General features: G+C 29.0%; 3 protein-coding genes and 1 long non-coding RNA gene across 8 annotated transcripts; 1 reads left to right on the plus strand and 3 right to left on the minus strand.

Moving 5' to 3' along the window:
- Nucleotides 1–250: 250 nt before the first annotated feature.
- On the minus strand, nt 251–6,634 carry LOC149878020 (GTP-binding protein 1-like). 3 transcript variants are annotated; one of them, XM_090073090.1, is made up of 12 exons: nt 6,449–6,634; nt 5,955–6,253; nt 5,695–5,790; nt 5,361–5,541; nt 3,629–3,837; nt 2,812–2,988; nt 2,236–2,437; nt 1,839–1,983; nt 1,540–1,722; nt 1,290–1,425; nt 981–1,071; nt 251–793 (listed from the first exon to the last, which is right to left on the minus strand). In XM_090073090.1, the coding sequence occupies exons 6-12, from the start codon at nt 2,882–2,884 to the stop codon at nt 559–561; spliced, it is 1,065 nt and encodes a 354-aa protein (XP_089929216.1). In that variant the 5' UTR covers nt 2,885–2,988; nt 3,629–3,837; nt 5,361–5,541; nt 5,695–5,790; nt 5,955–6,253; nt 6,449–6,634; the 3' UTR covers nt 251–558. The 3 variants fall into 3 exon arrangements, with proteins under 3 accessions (XP_089929216.1, XP_089929214.1, XP_089929215.1); XM_090073088.1 differs by having other exon boundaries at nt 5,682–5,790; nt 6,372–6,626; XM_090073089.1 differs by having other exon boundaries at nt 6,372–6,623.
- Nucleotides 6,635–9,689: 3,055 nt separating this feature from the next.
- Nucleotides 9,690–12,124, minus strand: LOC149878021 (uncharacterized). 3 transcript variants are annotated; one of them, XR_016447716.1, is made up of 4 exons: nt 11,992–12,124; nt 11,593–11,826; nt 10,874–11,236; nt 9,690–10,765 (listed from the first exon to the last, which is right to left on the minus strand). It is a non-coding gene; the product is annotated as an uncharacterized LOC149878021 (long non-coding RNA). The 3 variants fall into 3 exon arrangements; XR_016447718.1 differs by lacking the exon at nt 10,874–11,236 and having other exon boundaries at nt 11,992–12,122; XR_016447717.1 differs by lacking the exon at nt 9,690–10,765 and having other exon boundaries at nt 10,772–11,279; nt 11,992–12,122.
- Nucleotides 12,125–15,051: 2,927 nt separating this feature from the next.
- LOC149878022 (uncharacterized) lies at nt 15,052–17,965 on the plus strand. The gene has a single exon (XM_090073009.1). It carries the CDS (start codon nt 15,221–15,223, stop codon nt 17,417–17,419), a length of 2,199 nt encoding a protein of 732 aa, XP_089929135.1. The 5' UTR covers nt 15,052–15,220; the 3' UTR covers nt 17,420–17,965.
- A 658-nt stretch (nt 17,966–18,623) lies between these two features.
- Nucleotides 18,624–20,628, minus strand: LOC145193284 (chitotriosidase-1-like). The gene is made up of 6 exons (XM_090073098.1): nt 20,505–20,628; nt 20,042–20,167; nt 19,723–19,885; nt 19,329–19,564; nt 18,870–19,229; nt 18,624–18,742 (listed from the first exon to the last, which is right to left on the minus strand). The coding sequence occupies exons 2-6, from the start codon at nt 20,151–20,153 to the stop codon at nt 18,624–18,626; spliced, it is 990 nt and encodes a 329-aa protein (XP_089929224.1). The 5' UTR covers nt 20,154–20,167; nt 20,505–20,628.
- Between the last annotated feature and the right edge of the window lie 1,613 nt (nt 20,629–22,241).

Below are 22,241 nucleotides of genomic sequence, written 5' to 3' on the forward strand. Positions count from 1 at the left end.
ATCTCTTCAAATCCATTCGGATCATTTTCGAGTGATTAAGCCTTCTAAGATAATAGTGGTTAGATAATCTATCGGCAACTTCTCACAGCATTTTATTAAATGGCTACACCAGCAAATGAAAGAAGTTTTTTTTTCAACATTCCATTATCATTTAGGAACTTTAATGTGATTAATTTGCTTTACCGCTATAAACTTACATTACATCAAAATGGATGCCATTCATCCGCTAGCACTTAAATATAAGCAAGAATGCTCTTTAAAGTATGTTGCATAAAAAATATGGTACATATATTATCTATAAATAAAACAAAAGAGTTTTAAAATTTAAGTAGCTTTGTGGATTCAAAAATTGTCTTCTGTTTGTGCTGTTTGCTAATATATCCAATCGTTATGCACCAACACCAATGCTTGCTGATGCAAAGTCAATAGCAAGAATCCTCACTGACGTAAGCGATTTTATCAAAAAATTCTCTTAGAATTTCCAACACCTCATTAATAAATCTTGTTGAAATACGACAGTGCATCTGAAATACTTCAAAAAAATCTTTTAAATTGCTGTCAAGTGTCACTTTTCTCGCTGTTAAAGATTGGTTTGTTATTTATAGTTTTTCTATTGGCAGCCTGCGCTCGATGATGCATAAGAGCTTTGTTTTGCTTGCTCATACGAGTGTTGTGAGTTGCTTTGCCTTCGATATCTCCATAGAGATTAGTTATGGTTCCAACAGCTTTAGTGCGACCTTCGCGGAAAATCATTTTTGTGCCTTTCTGTATGAATTCTGGACCTTTTATGAAACTAAAGATATGTATAAGTTAAATAAATACGCTAAGATATCATGCTGACGTTAGCAATAGTAAAAATAGCTACGCCAAAAAGAATCTTATTCTTTGCTAAGATCATCTAAATTTAAAACATACTAATCGTAGAGGTATCATAAAAAATCGTAGAAATGTCGTAAAAAATTGCAGAAATAATAAACTACCGAAAACGACACGTTGCTTTGTCTCCAGTTCGAAGATGCTCTTTGTCCATAGAAACAATGGTCGCTGTTTGTCTTAAACTTCCGCAATGAACTACAAAATATTTCCAGTTAATAAAAATGATAAAGAACAGTTACTAACAATACAAAATAAATAAAAAATACAACTTTTTCATCAGTCTCGTTTAAGTAAAGTCATTGAATGTGAAGTTCACTGCATGTAAAAATTTTAAACACCAAAATTAGGCTATTAATTCATTAACCAACAAAAACGGAAACAAAAATTTATACTAATATTTAAGTTTATTTTACCCATAGCTTGATATCGAGCGCTTATTGTAGTCGGGTGGTGAAGAACGAGCACGTCTGCATCGAATTCCCAAGTGGCAGTTACTTTTAGATCTCGAGAAATTAAAACCATTCCTTTTCGTATATCTTGACGTTTAATCTAAATAAATATATAAAATTTGATAAAATGAAATTAAAACTTGAGTAAATTTTAAAAAAATTCTATAAAATGCAAATCTCTCGTTTATTATGTTAATGATTTCTTTTTAACAACCTTTTTAAGAGCAAATGATGCAGTTTGCCCAGCTTTCACTTCTTTAACAGGGAGTCGTTTTCTATGTATACTCTTGATAGGAACAGGTTGAAAAGCACCAACACCATCCGGACCGAGCAAAAGAGTATCATTTATTCTAATCAAACCTTGTAATGTTGTACCTGAAACAACTGTTCCAACACCCTATTACAAGAAAAAATTCTAACGCCCTTAGCACATATGTTTAAACTTAGATATTAAAAAATGAAATGAACTGAAATGTTTTAAAAACTAAGCAAGTATGAAAAACTTTAACTCACTGGCACAGAGTAGGTATCGTCAATCTGAAAAATAGGTGGTTTGTCTAGAGCATAGTCTCCTCGTATTGACAGTAAGTTTAAGAAGCTTTTTAACAAGTCAAGATTTTCTCCTGTGACATTTGAAATTTGGAAAATTGGACAAATTCTAAAAAGTAATATTGGCTTTAACTCTTTTGCAGAATTTTAAAAAAGTCTTTCTTTTAACTATAGGTTCACTGCACACATTGCAAAAAATTGTGGCACATAAGGAACATAATTTAAACTCAGGGATTTTATAGCTGAAAGTAACAAAAGGTCTACCATTTCAAAATTAACATCTTTATTTTGATTTAGCAAAATTACACAATGTAATTTGCATAAGTGATGAATTGAAGCTAAAATAAATTGACAAATAAACCTTTCAGAAGTGAAATTAGTTGAAGAGACAACAACATCATCTTGGTTAGAAACAATTACGGGGATTTTACGACAACCGGGAGACTTTAATATCCGCATGAGCAACTTCATTGTTTCTTGAAGTATGTTTGTTGGGCACATATCAATTTTGGTGACAACAACAAAGACAGGCACATTGAGAGCCAAAGCTAATCCCAAGTGTTCTAAATGAAAAAAAAAGAAACTTCATTTTCTTATTTCTCTCCATTAAAAAAAAAGTATAAAATATCAACATTGAGAAGTTTTTATCTCCATAAATGAATTTGCAGTAAAAGATTTTATAGATGCTGAGTGAAGAACTTTTTCCTTTTTTATTTTTTGATTCTTTTTTACATTTGTATTACCAAACTTTATCCCTAAACTTAATCCTATAAAATTTTTCTTCCAAAAGGGAAAAAGTTTTTTTTTTGCTTTTATCATTCACATGACAACTGTTAAAATTGGAAATAAAGAGGAAGTAAATCATCTGTTGACTAAAGTATGGAACATTAAACAATTGAAGTATGGGAAATATAAACAAAATAAATGAATCAAAAACCTTTTGTCATCCCAACAATTCCAGCATTCGCACCAATCATCAACATACAAAAATCTGGTGCATGACCAGTCATTCCAAAGACTGTGGTTTTAAGGTATTTTTCATGTCCAGCAAGGTCAATAAATGTCAATACTTTAGAAGATTCTCTGCATATTTGCACCCAGTCTAATGCTCCACCTAGAAAGTAAAGAATATCTTTAACAATAAGTTAAATGAATCAATGTATTTTTAAGTTTATCCTAAAGCATATATAAAATTTATAGTGAACTGTATGAATAAGTAAAATGCATAAGAAAATAAATATAATATATAAAAGTATTATATATACATATTATATATATATAAATACAATATATACCAATAAATATATACACAAATATATGGTAAATAATGTGCAAGAATCAACAAAATTCAATCTACAAAATGCATGAAAAAGTATATGGGATAAATTCATGTAAAAGTAAAAATAAAATACTGAGTAATAGTTCATGTGCTCAGAACTGAAAAGTTTTTGTAAAGGTTTTTGCCAAAAGAACTACTACCAAAAAATAACAAGAAAATCACCACTAAATACTTTTAAATTTTCACAATCAAAATCAAACTTGTTAAAATCAGAAAATTTTTAAAATTTTTTAGGCAAAAATATCAAAAATTGCCTGATTTTGATAAGTTTGTTAAGTTCTGATGGAAACCAAAATCAATGACAAAACGTTTTTACTAGAAGAAATCTATTAGGAATAATTATAGTAGTATAAAAAAAGCATTAACATTAAAATAAAAATGCAATAAGTTTACTAATTTTGATTAATAAACTTACTATGAGGATCTGGTTTGTTAACAATGACTCCTTTGCTATCAAATCCAAGGATATCATTCCCTACACTGCTTGTTCGCCCTGTCTCCGCTTCATGTTTATGTCTAAATAATTTTAATCGTGCTGTTCCTCGGCCATCATCAAGCAAGCTATGAGTAAGAACACCTAGAAGGGTGCTTTTACCAGCATCAACATTTCCCACAACAGCAACTCTAAAAGTTGGCAGAAAATTTTATTTTCTTAAACTTAATAATTTTTAAATAAATGGTTATTGCCATAAATTGCATGTTACTTACATTACATGTTAAAACATGCAATTAATGAATTTAATATATAAAATTATTTAAAATTTTAATTACATTTCAAAACATATGAACATTTTAAATTATGAGTTACATACACTTTGGTTTTTAGTTTAAAAAAGTTGAGTAATGCTTATTATCAACATCATATACTAATTACTAACATTAAAAACTTTTTCATTAAAGTTACTCATTTCATTAAACGTTATAAACTTTCTAGCTTGTAGTTCCCTTAATACATTAGCTAAACTTCTCAGCAGAAACTCTTCAGAAAAAAAAAATTCTTTTCAATATTAAAACTTATAAGATAATTCATTTGAAGCTATGACTTAAAATGACTTAAAATATATATGCTAAGTTTAAATTATATAAATATAAATGTTAAATTTGTTAAATTTTATGTCTTCAGGTAAAAATACATTTTTTGTATTTTTACATGAAGACACACATACAAAGTTTACCAAAAACACAGAAGGAAACATTTAAATTTTTAAATTTTTCTTGCTATAATTAACATTCTCATTCTAATAAAAGTTGTTATGACTTTAATCTACTGGAGTGAGGTTTTTTAAAATTAAAAGCTGTTAAAAGTTGTTATGACTTTAATCTACTGGAGTGAGGTTTTTTAAAACTAAAAAATTTCCTTTAACTTTTATTTTAGAACCTTAGAACTCAAAAAACCTAAGAACTAAACAAAAGTTTATACTAAAAATTATTAGTAATTAAATGTTGCAGATATAAAAGTAATGAGAAAATATTTGGTTGCTTTGCTTTGTTTATTATACTTTAACTAATCACTATTTTTTAGCAACACAAGAACTTCAAATCACCTCTAAATTGCTTATTTGTATTGTATAATTTGATTGTAATGAATCAATTTTAGCCTGAGGAGCCAAGGGTTTTTGAAATATGTAAAAAGAAAAGCAATAGGAAGAGCAACGCAAATAGCTAGTTTAAAAACTTCCTTTTGGTGCTAATTAACCGAGTATCTTAGTTATAAAATGATCTGATAATGCAGAGCAGTGAGTTAATAGGGAATTGCTAGGGAGTTGTTAAATCAATTGTTTATGGGTAAAATAAAAATAAGTTTTTTGTTTTTTAATTAATAGAGGAAATTATTACAAAAAAAAAGAAAAAGAAAAAGAAAAAAAAGTAATATAAAGTATTCAAAAAATAGAAAAATCTGAGAACTCTATTTTGATAATTAGGAAAAACTTACTCATATACTTAACCATGTAAATAATGTAACAATTTTTGCCCCTAACAACTTGCATAATACAACTACTGAGAAAGTTTATTTTTTCTTCTGTTAACAACCTAAGGTTCTAGTAACAGCAATTGTTGCATATGTGTGATTTAACACATATTTATACACACACACACACACACACACATACACACACACATATATACGACAAAAAGCAGAATTTTACCTCACTTCAAAAAAGTCTTCCTCGACTATTTTCTTTCTTAAAAGAAACTCAGCAATCTTCCCCTTCTCAACATTTTTTTCTCTTAGAAGGTTACAATCACAATTAAGCTGTGTACAAATACTCTGAATAGTAGCTATAGACGCTTTTAAATCTTCTTCATTCAGTCCACAATCATTGCTATCTAAAGAATGTAAAAACATATCAAAAGATTGACAGTTTGAGTATTTTTATATGATGTCTAGCTAAAAAAAAAATTTTATTTTTTTAAAAAAATTTTAGTTTGAATACAAAATAAAACTTTTTTAAACATTCTTTAAGTACCTCCAACACCTACTTCATAAATTGCCTCGCCATGACCCTCTAAAAGTAATTCTTGCACTTTGGATAAGATAGCATCATATTGAATAGCACTTGGGCTTATCAGTGAAGTCTAAATATTAGAGAAATGTAACTACTTAAATTGGAGAAACTAAACAATTTTAGTTTTTGATTTATATATTTAATCAACGCTACTAATTGTGACACAAACACATACATATGAAAGCAAACACACATTTCTTTTACATTTTTAAAGATAAAAATATTAGGATTTACCTTTAAATTTAAATCAAGGCCATCTTGCTTTTTCTTTTCTAATTCATAGATGTCTTCTGAACCTTCTTCGTCAGGAGCAAAAAGATTACAATCATCAATATTATTGCAAGACATTGTTTGGTATTAGTATATTTTTCTTTAAAAGTATTATAAATATAGAGGATAATAAAAAAGATTTTTATAAAAATCAGAAATAGGATATTTGATTTTTCAAATAAGATACTACTGTAATGTTAGATTATGTATATACTTTACTACTTTACATACATACTTCTTTCATGGAAGCATTACAAACCAACCTGAAAAGACCCAGAGATACCTACTTCAATTCTTTTTAAAAAGATGCAAGACAGAAAAACAATAGAGAATGAATGCTTTACTCTACAGACTTTAAAAGTATAAAAAGATACTAATCACCTCGACAAATTCATGAAAATATATATATGTATATATTTATAAAAATGACTTAATAATAGTAGGTTTTTGTTGCATACAAATTTCGTCAGAAAAACTCCTATTTCATCATATCTACAATTTCATCAGATTATTGCAGTTTTTAGTTATCATTAATTGATGTATGTATTTACGGGCTGTGTTAAGAAGGCTAAACAACTACTTGTCGTCAACCTAATTGTAAAACGTGTATCCAGTTCACAAAATTTTTCAGGCGACAAAAACTCTAACTCAGTCAAAATAAACCTTCCTATTTTCGACGCTAGGGACAATTTCTGATTGGTCAATTCTTTGAATTTCATGTCAACTTCTTACAAAAAACGGACTAAGAGGTTTTTCAAATAAGCCGAAGATGTTTTGATCAGTTTTGGGACATCAAGTCGTTATAATTAATTTTAGAAAATTTTGTATCGCTCGAAAAAAAAATTATACTTTTTAAAATTATACAACACCTTAAAACATCTAACAACAAAAAGTGGAGCGCTTATTAACTTCACAGTAATACCGCACTTATTTACTTTACTCGTAGATTGTTTACATGTGACTAGATCAAACCCGTTTTTATTAATCATAAACCGTTTTTATTAATCATAAAAAATTGTAAGTTTTAGCTGGAAAAAAAAGCAACTGATATAATCAAGTAACAAATCTGCGTTGTACAATATCTCAGAAAAAGAAGAAAAATTATATTTTTTATATATGTTAGTAAGAAAATATCAAATAACCCGAATTCTCTAAATGCAAATAATAATTTATTATAAGAAATTTTCGCTGGATTATGGTTACCAGCATCATCAGCTCGTAAAATTATTTTAACTTAAAAAAAACAGCGAAAATAAAACTTTGAACTTAGATGTAACGATAATGAACAACACCTAAAGTAATTACGAGTTTAAAGTTAACAGGAAAGAAGCCATTACAAGTATCCAAATTAAACCTCACTCAAATCACGACCCCAAAATTTTAAGCGCAATATTTAAATGCTACGTTCACAGAGCTTACTCCCATGTGCAGTGATTCACGTTTATAAAATGAGATAGCTTTTCTTATTCAAATATTCAACGAAAAAGGCTACGACAAAAACCAACTGGTAAGTATTACAAAGCAAATTAGTAGAAAACGGTCCGCAAAGAAAGATAAAATTCAATCCGAGTTTGACGTCCTCAACAGAGTATCATTACTGTGGATGCCACCAGTCCCCAAAGTTTAGAAAAATGTTAAGAAAAGATAGATATAGAATAGCTTTTAAATCAAACTAGCAAAAAAGCAACCCGTAATACGGGTTATGGTCGGTCTGTTAATTTATAGTGGGTGTTTTCCACAATTTAAAGTTGCTAAACCGTAACTATTACCCTTTTAGAAAAACGCCTTCAAATTAAAAAATATGCGGAGGTAAAATAATTTACCAATTATTTAACATTTGAGTAATTTACAACTGAAATAGGTCATATCAGTGAAAGGCAGAACCATTTTCCTCGACATTACTAAGTTCAAAACAATACGTTTTTAGTTACTTACACAAAATAATATTACTTCCTCATGCTTTAAATTGACGAAAAAGTAAAGCTAAATTCGTGTTATTTTTATAACGTGAACTTTAATTAATAAGATTAATATAAAGCGAACGTAAATGTTACATGAATTAATAATTCTTTGGCATCCCCTTGATACATATTTCTTTAACAAAGGAAATTGTCTTTAAAACGTTAAATGCACACAACTAAATAAATTTATTCAAAATATCTGACCATTTTTATATGTGGCCTCTTTGTTTCAATAATTTTTAGTAAACGGTTATTTGCTACCATTTATTAAAAATTCCTTTTGTTACTCGAAATTTAATTCTCTTTAATAATTATACACTAATAAAGGACCTCCCTTCCCCGTTTTTCCCTTAATGGTGGTAAGGAGAATAGATTTATCTTTATTAAGAGTTATAAAGTTTTTGATGAAGACCTACCAGAATAATAAAATGTAAAACAATGATTTACATGTATAACAATTTTTTCTTTTTAATATATATAACAATTTTTTCTTTCCTCAAAAGTGTTGCAAATGCAAACTAAGATAATTAATTAGTTTAACACCTTATAAAATTTAAGTAACTCGATATTTGACAAATGCGCAAAACTACAATTATAAACCAAAGATCCCCAAAGTTACGTACAACAAATAATTAGGAGTAAAATAGAGAAGATTTTTAAAAATTGAACTAATTGCATATATTTATATCATTTTAACTGACAAAAATTTACAATAAAAGGTAATCATGTTTTTTTTATAAATCATATAAATGCGTCAATCGTAAATCTTAAAGAAAATTATAATACCATAACAAAAAAAAACCAAAACCAAAAAAACCAAAAAAAAAAACACCACATAAAAACCGAAAATCGATTTACCTATTTATAGTAACCTATTTTGACATGGCAGTTAATATAAACATTTATCGAAAATTTAACTATAAAATCTATTTCGAAGTACAAAAGGATTAACATAGCTAATATATATATATATACATATATATATATCTTAATATAATTAGTACAGAAACATCACTTGGCTGGCAAGGTTATCAATCTTGCTCAACATAATCCCAAGTCACACCACTTTGAAAACATGGAAACAATATAATTTAAACATATATACAACTATAAACGAATATGGTTTTATATAACACATATAAACACATTTTATAACAATATTAAATGACAGATATATTTATCAAAAACTATAAAAAATATATATATATTAAAATAATAAATAAATTTATACAAACAAAATGTGCTAACAACTTACAAACAGTAAATTTTCAAAATAAAAATCTTAAGACTATAAATTAAGAACATTAAAAAATATAACATTATTTGTGTAATACTTTTCATCTACCACACCTTGAATGAGATGTTTATTAATGTTAAAAAAAACAAACTATTAAATGCTCTCATTCTTGAACATTCTTAACTATGAGAGAAAAATGTTTTTTTTTTTGAGATATACTCCAACTCTATTAAATGTTTGACCTTGACTTTTATTAATTGTCATTGAATAAGCCAACCTGACAGGAAACTGACGACTTTTCAGAACAAAAGGTAAATTAGAACCTGATGGACCCAACTGAATTTGAGGAACAAAAACCCGTTTACCACCAGAAACACCTGTCAAATCCTCTGCATCAATATAATTATTTTGAAGAGCACAAACTTTTATTCGAGTACCATTGCATAACCCAGCTTTGAGATCTAAATATCTAAGTAGCATTATTACACAACCAATTTTCAATTTTAAACAATGTGGCATACCTGATGGAGTTAAGCTGTTCAAACACTCAACAGGAAAGTCATTTCTTTCATTAAGGTCATCAGTATCAATTTGATCAGCACTTACATAAATTTTGACCTTACCCGGCAGACATTCAAGCACTTCTTCATTGATTGATAATGAATCAACATTAGTTGGTATTAAAATCACGCATTTAGAATAATCATTTTAATCAGCATCTCCAAAAATCTTTTCAACAATCGATTTATTTTCTCTAATAATGCACTTATTTGGTATTTTAATGCATCTTTTTTAAGGATCCTCCTCTTTGACAGGTATTGTTCCATTCCCAAGTTTTAGTAACCATTGGGAAAATTCACCTTCTCCATCTTCTACTCTCATATTTCCAGCTCATGCAAACTTCTGCACACATTGCCAATGCAAAGAACATTTTATACACAATTCTACTATCTCAGCTGGTTGTCCTCTTTTCACAACAGGCAGAATTTGCGTAAAGTCACCACCAAAAAGAATGATTTTTCCTCAGAAAGGAAAGTTGTTGTTGCAAATATCTTTTAACAACCTATCAATTGCATTTAATTCTTTACATGCTCATGTAAGACATTAAACTGGTTGCTTCTCAGTTTGTTTTGGTTATTTCTGATGAAAGCAAGGTGCTGGCCTTAGATTTTAACATACGCATCAATAGCATATTGCTGAAACAGTATTTTGCCATAAAAGAGTGAAGAAAAAAATTGTCTAACTGAAAGTTTTTATTGTAATACTGAGAAAATGTAACATGATTTCTAACCAATATAGCACATTCAGGGTTGTGAACCAATTGATTATGCCAACCAGCATCACCCCTTGGAAAAAATAGAGGATAAACCATAGGATCTAAGTTGGCAGACATACTTGATAGAGTTTTAAGAGGATGACCTCTTGGGTAAATAACATCTTCCCTGGAAACAGGTAGTACACCAACAAATACAACTGCAACTTCATTATGTGAAGGGAGACTAATAGCGATTTTAGCAATTTATGCTGGAACATCATGATTCCAAAAGATTTATAGCAAAATCATGTAGTAAACAGCGCTAAAAACAAAAAAATCAAATTGAGATAAAACAAATTGTATATATGGCAAAATAATTTGTATTGGCTTTTAGTAAATGATTAAAAGCAGTGATTTTTAACAAAATTACCTATTTAACATTTTTAATAACAGACACAAACATGAAGTTAAGCCAAATGTCTATTAACTCAAAAGATAACAAAAAAACATCACAGCAACAACACACACCATAAGTAAATATATGTATATAATATAACTTAAGTAAGATAATATTCATATATAACAAAACATAAGTAACAACATTACACAAAATGTTATTAAAATACATTATGTATTTTTAGAATAATCTTTAACAATAATGGCTTGAAAACAGCGAGACCTAAAGCAGTAATAGTTTGACGCTAAAAACTATCGTGTAACCCTCTGTTAAAAGTACATCACTTGGCAGGCAGAGTTGACAAATCTTGCTCTACACGTTTACCAAGTCACAGCACTTTGAAAACACGGAAACAACATAATATAAACACATGTACCAACTATAAACACAATAAATGTGTTTAAATAAGTATATAAGGTTATATATATACCTTATATACATATTTCAACACAATTTTAAAACAATTATATAACACATATTAACACATACACGAACAATAAAAAAAACACTTTACATTGTTGTAAAAACATATTGATAAAACAACTATAAGGCACTTCTTTCAACATATACATACATATCAAAAAAGCATATATGCAAACAATGTGTGCAAACAAAAATCTTAAAAATAACGCCATAAAATTTAAAAAGATTCAAAGTAAACAAAATATATATTTACAAACAATACTCTTTACCTTCTTTTTTTTTCATAAGAACTGTAATCCTCATAACAAAATTTAACCTTTACATACAATAACATGTGACATGCCATGTCAGTGTTGGCACAAAATTTTAATTTATTTTTCTAAATTTTCTAAAAAAGAACAAAAATAATTAAAAGCATCACAGAAATTTCAAAGTAGTAATAACCATTTTATGGAAGTAGCATTAGTGTAACTTTAAATAATATCCATACCCCTATTTTCTTTCTAAAAATTAAAATAACAAAAATAAAAATGCTGAAAGAAAAGCTAAAACAAACAAAATACAAACGATTTAAAAGATTAAAATCCTTTCTACTTTTTCTGATAAAAATTTAAATCCTTTCTACTTTAGCTAATAAAAATGTATATATAACTATTTTATATACTTACTTCAATTATAATATGATCTTAACGATTATCATTTCTCTTAATATGATTCTTTATGTAATATATCTAAACTAATGATTAGATTTCAAAAGGAAAAAAGTTTTAACTCGCTGAAGAAATCTTTCTCCAATGGCCGCGTGCATTTAGAGAACGCGCTTTTTCAAAGCCTAGTAACTAATGACGAAACGACGTTAAACATTAAACGTTAAACGTTAAACGTTAAACGTTTCTGTGCTAATTATATTAAGATAACCAGCAATAGTCAACCTGGAACTTATTTAATTGAATGTAACTGCTTAAAAAAATACGTTGGCGAAACAAAGTTACAAATTAGAAATAAACTGGGAAAAAACTAAAACTTTTAAAGTGAAGACAAAAAAATTTGATCGGAAGGTCTGTGAGGCTCTTGAGATACATGGATAGAGAGGCACCAATGTTCCTTTCTAAACGGCGGTGTTAATCTCGATAATGGCCAATTTGTTAAAACTAAACTTTGGACTCCATTTTTGACATTTTTACATAAAAGATAAAAAAAAAAAAAAAAAAAGAAAGAAGCCATTCAACTGCTGACGTCAGTTAATTTTAAATTATTTTTTTAAGCTAAATAATTTTACGAGCTGGTTATGCTTATAACAATAAGGTTTCATTAAAGTCATATTTGTGGTCATGTTTTATTTTAAAATTTTACAACTGGATATTTTATCATTTGGTAATTGTACATTTTATTATCAAATTAAACAATTAAAGGACACCAATAGCATAATAAGATGTCAAACCTAAGATCAGTCACTTTTAACAACTTAACCTTCCCACAAAAACAGACAACTAAACATGGAGATTTCCATTACATATCAGTGTATCCTTTCTTGAAACACCCTTCCGTACATCCTAAAAACAATTTTTATCCTTAGATCCAAGAATCTGTTCTTAAAGTCGCTGCATCATTTCTACCTAAAAAGTTACGCTTAACTTTCTTCATTACCTTTATAACTTTTTTAACTAACTATACTTTACAACTTTTTTCTTTATATTTATGTACATTTTATAGTTTCTCATTTGTGTATATGTGTATATATGTATGTATATGTGAATATATATAATAACCATTTGACCCATATTTTAACTCTTTTAAAAGTCTGTTTTATAAGTGTTACTTATAAATTTTTGTAAAGTTCTACTTTTACTATGTTATGAGTTTATTTCTTATGTTTTTCTCTTGTCTTTTCTTTATCTTATTTAGGTCATTGCGTTTTATAAGTGAGTTACTATTTGCAATGACCTGTGTTTTTTTGTGACATCCGTAACACGAAATATTTTGATTGATATTGATTGATTGATAATGAGAAAACCTGTTCCGAAAAATGGTCATAGCGCATTAACGGGTGATTATAACTCGTTTTTATGCTAATTTTTACTGAGTGAAATTACATAGTTACAACTTAAATGCCAAGAAGTATGCCATATTTGGAATATATATATTATATATGGAATATATCATGTTTGGAACTTACGAAGCCAAAAATGTTAATTCAGTTGAAAAGAAATCGAAGAAAAAAAACAATCTCAAAAGAAAAAATTTTAAATTCTCTTACAACAAACAAATATTTTTAGTTTTTAATTGAAAAATAGAAGTTTATTTTGTGGTTTTTCCTTTCTTCTTAGTGCGCTCTATATGCTAAAACTTCTTAGTGTGCTCTATATGCTAAACTGCGTCACGGGTTACAATCTTTTCAGGAAGGATTTCTTTTCGTAATGTTGTCTAAAGTAGAGGATAGGCGCAATGGGTTAAAGATATATTAAGTAATATCGATCAGAAATAAAAATCTAATTGATTATGTAGGTCTAGTATGCAAACTATTGTTGTTATTATTGAGGTGTGCAAAATGTTCGCATTGATTAAAAACGCTTCCAAGTACAGCACATTGCACTTCAACCATATTTTTTGACACACTAAGATGTAATCATTAACTCTCAGAGATACTTTCCAAATCTTATCCGCGCCTCATAAATGAAACTTTTGTGTGCGCACTTTTTAACGGGCAAATATGTTTAAAAATGTGTGTACAAAGGTGTCAATCTGCTCATCAGTATGGTGTCAATCTGCTCATCAGTATGGTGTCAATCTGCTCATCAGTATGATGTTAGAAACTGTTTCTTGATTTAGCACTGTTTTATTGCTCAAGCAATCAAGATGTTTGTTGCCTTTAGAGGAAACCTGAGCTGTAAAAAGATAATAAAAAGCGTAACGATACAAGTGCAATACTTTGCCTCGGCCTCCTCTTTGAAAGTTTGGGGTCCTGTCTTAAAATTTAATATTGCTAAAAAAAAGGAATGTTTTTGAAAACGCAATAATGCACTAGCTTATATCCACGTTATAAACTGAAAATTTATACAGACGTTTAAAACTGATCTGAAGCTTACATGCTCGTTGTTTTTTACTCTGCAGGACATTCATAACACAAAAAATGATCGGGGGGAACTTTTTACAAGAATCTGAGACGTATCTTCACCAAGGTGATGATTTTTGTTTATAGAGTTTAAAACATTCTTCAAATAAATTTTGGTGTAATTTTTACTAGAAGCATTTATAATTGTTTTGACAGAACGAGACCTGAGCACCTGTTTGATTTAATTACGTGAAAATTTGAGGTAACTACTAACCAGTCGTAAGAATAATGGAGACAATATATTTCAATTATTTTTTTCGTGATTATTACCCCCTGGAACTTTATAACTAAATTTGATCGATTTTACCGGTACCTTAACGTTTTTACCAAAGAAGTAAAATAACATTTTACTCTTTAGGTTAAATTTTACGCTAAAGTTGTAAAATTGTTACTAAAAAGTTGCAAATAAAATAATTTGTTGGTAAAGAAAAGAATATATCTCCTTATTTGCCATCAATTTGTCTGACGTCAAATGTTTTTGCTAAATTTTTTTTAAATTTGTTAGAAAAATTTTTTTATTGGTAAATAATATCACCTTTTTAATTTTTTATAAAATTATGCAATTTATTTAATTGAACCTTTCAAGGTTATAAATAAGAAAAGAAATATGTTTTTGTTTTTGAACAAAAGTTTTAAGAAAGTAAAATTAATCATAATTAGTTACGTAATTCGTTTCAATTGTTTGCGAGCTTTTTAAGCCCAGCTGGCTTTTTTCAAAGGAACCCTTTGATCGTTCATCTCATTTAAAGTTTTCCATAAAGCAGATTTCATTTTTCGTATTTGAAATGATTAAATGTATCTGTTTTTTATTTTTTTTTGCTCAAGATTCTTTGCCGTGTTCACCTTCGTTTTTCTTGGCGCTGAACCAATCAAATTCTAATCATACTCTTGTAGCGATCTTCGAAGAATTTGATTCTTCGTGGTTTTTGCCGAACATCACATATAGTTTAGAAAATCCTTGCGCTAATATTCAGAATGTAACTTTTGAGTTTGACGAGAAACGTCACACAGACAGAAGCTACTTTGTTTATTCCTCGTGCAACCATGCCGCGGCACTAGAAATTGTTTTGGAATTAATCATCGGTCGCACGTTTCAAAGAAATATCGATCAAAATAAACATATAATTATAGTAACGAATATCGACGAAATTTCGACATCTCTCATTATCAATATTATCACTCCTTACTCAAATATTGTGCTCTTCGACATAAATTTTAACAACTCCAAACTCACTTATCATCAAAATTCAGTTTCTAATTATTACCTCCCCTTGCCAAAAAATGTTCTCAATTTTATTATTGAAGATTTAAATATAACGAAGTTCATTTTAATTAGAATAACCGCAAAAAAAGAAGATGATAAAGCAAAAGAATTTCTAAGGCTGATTAAAAAATATCCCGACTTAAGTCTCACTGAGTATACTGTTGACTTCGAAAACGTTTCTTACATGGACACTATTGCAAAGGAATTGAGTTTGCTCCAAAACATCGATTATCTTTTTATTATCTTTAACGAAGTTCACATTGATGATAAAACGCTTGGTTTGCTTGCATTTTTAAATGCTTACAAAAACTTGAGTGTTCATTTTGGAGCCATAATTTTCAGTGTCAATTTTCTGGTAAACAACAATCACGTAATGGACTCTTATTGGGATTTAATCACAAAGGAATATAAAAATATTTTCGCCTTCATGTTAGTAAATATCGAAAAAATCAAGTTGAAAGGGTTATTACTAGAGAACCTAAGCAATATTATTTGCAAATTTTACGCATACGATAATTTTTTTGAATTATTTAAACGCTATAAAGAACCAGGGAAGTTTGATCACGTGTTTTTAAAAATCACTTGGAGTGCGGAGCGTAAAACGTCCGTCGTAGAAACAATCTCAGGAGTGTTTAATATAACTGAGCGTGCGAAAAATAAAGCTCCCAATTTTGTACATTTGAACTGCCGGCCAGGGTTTGAAGGAAAACTTAAGTTCGGTGTTTTATCTTATGAAAAGAAGGAGTATCGAAGATTTTGTATTCCGTGCCCTGATAAATTTTACAAAGAAAGCAACGGAACAAATGAATGCAAAGAATGTCCATCTCTCTTTGTTTCTAAATTTGATAAAACGAATTGCTACGATCCTTTTTTTGTAGACTTTATGGCATACAATGATATTGGAGGGTATTTGACCGTCATATTGTCCGTCATTAATTTATTCTTTATTGTCTTTATCAAAATGACATTCATAATTAACAGAAGAACTCCTGTCGTAAAGACCGCAAATTTTAGTCTTTCAATGATTCAACTTATGAGTCATTTGCTGATTTCAATTTTGATTCCGCTGTTATACATAAAGGAAACGGTATTATTATCATGCTCCATTCGACATATTGTAGTTGGGTTCTTGTTTACAACAATTGCTTCGATTATTTTCATTAAAACCAGAAAATATATCACTGTTTTCAAAAAAACACATCGTTTATCAAACAAAGAGAAGATGGTTGCAACCTCGATTGATGTAATGATTATAACTTCCTTTCTGATTTCACAATGTCTTTTAGGAATTATATTTTTGAGCAGGTTTCCACCGGCTGTTAGGACAAATTTAAATTATGAAAGTATGACCAGAACGTTTCAGTGTTCGACTGATTCCCATTTCGGTGTTCAAATAGTTTACATTAGTGCTATGTTATTATCTTGTTTAATACAATGTTTTCAAGCAAGAAACCTTCCTTCGTATTACAACGAAACCTCCGCTATTACATACGCTACAGGAATATCGTGCACACTTCTACTTTGCTATTTCCCGATCTACTACGGCAGCAGCAACTTTAAAACTCAGACCATTGCAATATCTTTTCTGATGTTATTTGTAAATCTATCATTGACTGGGGTAATGTTTTTACCTAAAGTTTTTATCATTTATTTGAGACCTGAAAGAAATACCAAACGATCTGTTCAAAGAACGATCAAAGAGTACTCTAAATCGAAATAACTTTTCCAAACAAAACTGGCCATGTGTTCCCCAAATTTTTCCCGTATCACGGAAAAACCAGCAGAACAGATCTCGATCTAATTTCTTAATCCAGGTTTCTTTTTTTACTCAGTGCGAAATATCATACTTCACACTTTTAAAGACGTTTCTTGCACTCCTGTTTAGGAACTGGATGAAATTGATCTGTGCAAAGAAGCTTATATTTTTAATCATTTTTTATTGTTTGATCCGGATTGCACTCCAATTTAGGAACTGAGCTGTTATTATCTGCACAAAGTCATTTGAAAGCAATTGTTAAACGTACATTTGCATTTGCTTTAAACAAATCAGATCAAAAAAAAAAAAAAACTTTTTTGCTCGACATGGCGTTGGGTCATGTATTATTAATTTAGAGATTGAAGGTCGCAATAAACAAAGATTCAGTGATTCTATGAGAGAAATAGTTTGTTTAGCATCAACGTCTATCGGATTATTTAAAAGTTTTAATTATAAAAAAAAACAAACTATAAGTTCTTATAGAACTTTAAACTGTTACATTTTTATTATTATTATTATTTTTTTTTTTTTTCGTTTTTTTGTTTAGCTTCATTTATTTAAACTTGTCGTATAGAAAAGTTTAAGGAAATCTCCAAAAGGAAGTAAAAGTTTATCACCGGAAAGAAATTAAAATCATTATAAACTAATTACTTTTTTAATTGAAAGTTTATCACCGGAAAGAAATTTAAATCATTATAAACTAATTACTTTTTTAACTGAAAATTTATCACCGGAAAGAAATTTAAATCATTATAAACTAATTACTTTTTTAATTGAAAGTTTTCAAAAGTGAGTTTTTTTAAGCGCTCGAATTAAATCACAAAACTTTCTCTCAAAAAAATTTTGAAATTTAATTTGAAAGTTAGTATAAAGTAAATATTAGGCTGAAATGTGTATTGATGGAGGATTTTTAAAATGCATTTTTTTCAATATATTGAAAACACCTCCAGATATTCATTCTTTTTTTTTTTTTAATTGGATATATGTTAGGAGAAGGTACCAAAACAAAAAATTTCAAAATATATATTTATCCAAAAAGTATATTTATATATTTATAGCATTACAATCAGAGTAATAGTATTAACTATTTTTTTTTTTTTTGTAAAAATAGAGGGAATATCATTCTCACGTCTGATCTTGATCAAGATGATTTTTCTCGTAAAGATGATTAACCTCCTAAAGCCTGAGCAACAGACGAAATTAAAGGGTAACGACCTTGACCACAAAAGTTTCCGTTGAAGTCATCGAGGTCAAGAGACCAAAACATTGCACCTGCAAGACCTTTAGCTGCAAGAAATGTCATTTAAATAACAATAATTAAAACTTAAAAGAATTAAGTTTATGAATACGTAAATAACTTATCCATTAAAACGATTTTTTAAATGAGTATTTCACAAAGAAAAAAAAAAGTTACCAATAATTTGCGTGTCTACTTTCTTTTTTAAACTTGCTTGATCATCAAATCCTATCCATTTGTCATCTAAATACCCGTAAGGAGCATCAACAATGCTATTTTTTACTACTGTTAATGCCATCTTGCAGATCTCGTAGTAAGAAAGAAAACCTTCTTCCCCAGTATAATCACCTTTAGGAGCTTTGTTCCAACTTCTGTTAATAATTGGCGCCCCCAGACCATTATTGTCATTTTGCTTTAAATAAAAAGCTCGACCGTACGTAGCCAACCCGAGAGCGATTTTGTTTACTGGAAATCCGTGCGTGATCCAATAATCAACTGCATACGGCACTGTAAACTCGTTGCGATTTGTTGCATTGGCTAAATAGAATGATAAGTTTTCAGTAGAGAAACTTTATTAAATGAATAATTACTAAATGAGGATTGAAAGTACAAAAGAAAACTCTGTAAATGCCTTACCACCATCTCCTGCCATGGCTGTATGATGCCCGGTTATGTTATCCCAAATTCCATGCAGATCGTACGCCATCAAGTTTATAAAGTTTAATAGAGAACCCAGTTCATTTACTTCATAACCAGCGTCCACAGTTATATAGGATGCAGAAACCGCAGCCGTGAGAAGAAGCCTCGATTTGTTTCTTGTATTTGCATCATCATCAAACGCCTGAATAAATTCTTTGCAAAGAATGGTATACCTAAAAACATAATCCTTGAATTGATTAGATGTGTATGCAATATTATGGACAGCTGCAGTTACAGATGCAGATGTAGATATCATTCGATGATAAAAATTAAAGCAAGTTGTTGTTAATGATTAAGTATGTATTTTACTTATATGTATGTATTTACTTACATCTGCTTATCACCAGGTGGTGAGTTTCCTCTGCCAGCAGGATATTCCCAATCAAGATCCAATCCGTCAAAGTCGTATTGACGAAGTAGATCAACTGAAGATTTAATAAACGCCTGCCGATTAGTTTGACTATTCACCATCATTGAAAACTTTGAGACGGCGTCTAAAACGTTATAAGTTACATGATGAATATATTAGTTCAAAAGAGCGCAAAATTGAAATAAAAAGTTAAAATACAAAACTAAGGAAAAAGATTTTTTTTTTTTTTTAATGATGATTACAGTTTGGCTACATTAGAATTCACCAATAATTATTTTACCATCTTTTTCGTGATTCCAACCTCCAACAGCGAGTAAAATCTTGAGGTTAGGATTTTTTAGTTTGAGAGCCATCATGCGAGGGAACATTTTGTCATCGTTCCATTCGTACATGTCAAGTTTGTTGTCTAAACAAGATTTAGAACAGAGCTATCGAGAATTAACTGCGCTTCAGATTTGAGTACAGTTGTTCACTTAGATTAGATTGAAACTTAGCGAAAAAATCAGCAGAAAAAAAAAGATTTTATTTTAAATTTTGTTGTTCTTCTTCTTTTTGGAGTGAACATTTTTAACTGACGTCTTGTTAAATAAAAAAGATTAAAAAGTAAACTGTGATTGGTCTAATTTGTTCTTCAAAAGGGTTTTTTCAGCGGACAGTTTAAAGATATAGTTAGTTTTTTCCAAGGAATGAAAAGAAAAGAAAGTTGATATAAATACAGTAATGTTAAATGTCACTTTTCTTACATGAAGTGATTTTAGCGAAAGCATAATTTATATGCGTGCATAGATTTGGGTCAATATCTTCAGGCTGAAATTTGGCTGGTGCGCGCCGATACTGTGCCCAGTTTGTGTAATAACATACCCTGATGAAGCTATCTACAGTTACGGATAAGACAAAGAACAGAAGGAGAAAGTATACCTAAAAAAATTAAAAAATCAATTTTATTTTATTAATAGTAAAATTTTTATACCTTTTTAACTTTTATTAGGATATTTTTTTTTCAGTTATTATAATTATTACAATTATTATAATTATTCCCTTTCTTAAGCTTCATTGACCTTCAACCCATTTGTTTGATTACAGGTACCTTGTCTCTTATTTTAGAAATAAGTAATTTGAAGTTGAATAAAAATATGATACCAATGTACCTTGATCATTGTAGCTTTTGAAGTTATTTTAGCTGAAGGCTTTCTCAAGTTATTTTAGCTGAAGACTTTCTCAAATAACCCCAAGTATAAATAGTTATTGATGCACAGGGGGCTTGATGCTTAATTCCGGGTTAAAAAATTTTAACCTTTAAAATTACAGCTTATTAGGTTTTTGGGTTACGCAGAGTTATCAAATTAAACTTTAAGTCATAAGTTGAAATTATCCGATAAGACTGTATAACTTAATTAACGATAAAGGGGATTAACAATCCACTCACACAAAACGAAAAAATAATCCGGACCGGCAAATGCGATGGGAAACAAGACAACAAAAAATAATAAACTCAACCAAATGCCTAAAAATAAGTATGATATCACCGAAGATGATATCTCTAAGAAGATGACAGCTCATAAAACAAGGAGACTAATTCTAAAAAGGGCACAAAATAGTAAACCATAACAATACAGATAATTATTTTTGTATTTTATTTATATCATTTGATGTTTTCTTGTTAATTAACTTAAACTATGGTATCGTATTAATAAAAACACCAACGTCATATTTTAGGTTTAGAATAGGTTTTGTGTAACTCTGAAGACAATTTGATCTTATAGGTCCAATCACCTTCTTTTTTGATGGGTCTAATGCATTACAATTCTATAGCGGGATGTTATAGGTTCCATTAGTATGTTAAGATTTCAAAAACCAGCAGAAGCTGTCGACGTTATATATATGTTTTAGTAACATATAATATATATACGTCTTATATATGCTTTCAACAAACAATAAATATTATATGCAGGCGCGGATCTAAGGGATGGCAATTGTGGCAACGGCCACATTGTTTAAGTTTAACGGCAGCCACGTTAGTTTTGGGTTTTTTTCTTAAGGAATATCCTTTAAAATTTAGATTTGTCTGTCGCAATTTTAGGCTTTAGAGATTCCCTGCTATGGCCACAACGGTTCTTATTATACGTTACCGACATTTAATTCAATCAATAAATGCTATGAAAAAAAATGAAAATATCGATCATTTATCGAAATTTTAATCGTGAAAATAAAATTTGACCACACAGTTACAAATTCCTGGATCTGCGCCTGGTATGTATGTTTTAATAAACAAAAAACTATTGACAAAAACTTTTTTTTTTTATTTTTTAAATAAAACTTTTGAGTTGCTAAGTTTTTAAAATAGTAAGAAAAAAGTTTTACCAAATTTTTCAAGAAAAGAAGCTATTAAAGTTCAATCGCATATTTTATTTGAAAAATGGCGTTTACTCGGTGTGTGCTCTTTGTGCCATATCTAATAATCGTATCTACAACTATAAATA

Source organism: Hydra viridissima, unplaced genomic scaffold (genome assembly GCF_058129835.1).
Source record: "Hydra viridissima isolate aposymbiotic clone 2 unplaced genomic scaffold, HvirCarnegie_v1 scaffold_15, whole genome shotgun sequence".
NCBI classification, from domain to species: domain Eukaryota; kingdom Metazoa; phylum Cnidaria; class Hydrozoa; order Anthoathecata; family Hydridae; genus Hydra; species Hydra viridissima.

What these genes read in the sequence shown, in the direction of transcription:
- LOC149878020 (XM_090073088.1), bottom strand. Translation starts at nt 6,068, where the DNA reads ATGTCTTGCAATAATATTGATGATTGTAATCTTTTTGCTCCTGACGAA. An exon ending in GCCTTGATTTAAATTTAAAG is followed by an intron (nt 5,791 to 5,954) that starts GTAAATCCTAAT and finishes TCTAATATTTAG; the next exon opens with ACTTCACTGATAAGCCCAAG. An exon ending in GAAGACTTTTTTGAAGTGAG is followed by an intron (nt 3,838 to 5,360) that starts GTAAAATTCTGC and finishes GCCAACTTTTAG; the next exon opens with AGTTGCTGTTGTGGGAAATG.
- LOC149878022 (XM_090073009.1), top strand. Translation starts at nt 15,221, where the DNA reads ATGATTAAATGTATCTGTTTTTTATTTTTTTTTGCTCAAGATTCTTTG.
- LOC145193284 (XM_090073098.1), bottom strand. Translation starts at nt 20,153, where the DNA reads ATGTACGAATGGAACGATGACAAAATGTTCCCTCGCATGATGGCTCTC. An exon ending in AGCCATGGCAGGAGATGGTG is followed by an intron (nt 19,230 to 19,328) that starts GTAAGGCATTTA and finishes CATTCTATTTAG; the next exon opens with CCAATGCAACAAATCGCAAC. An exon ending in AGTAGACACGCAAATTATTG is followed by an intron (nt 18,743 to 18,869) that starts GTAACTTTTTTT and finishes CATTTCTTGCAG; the next exon opens with CTAAAGGTCTTGCAGGTGCA.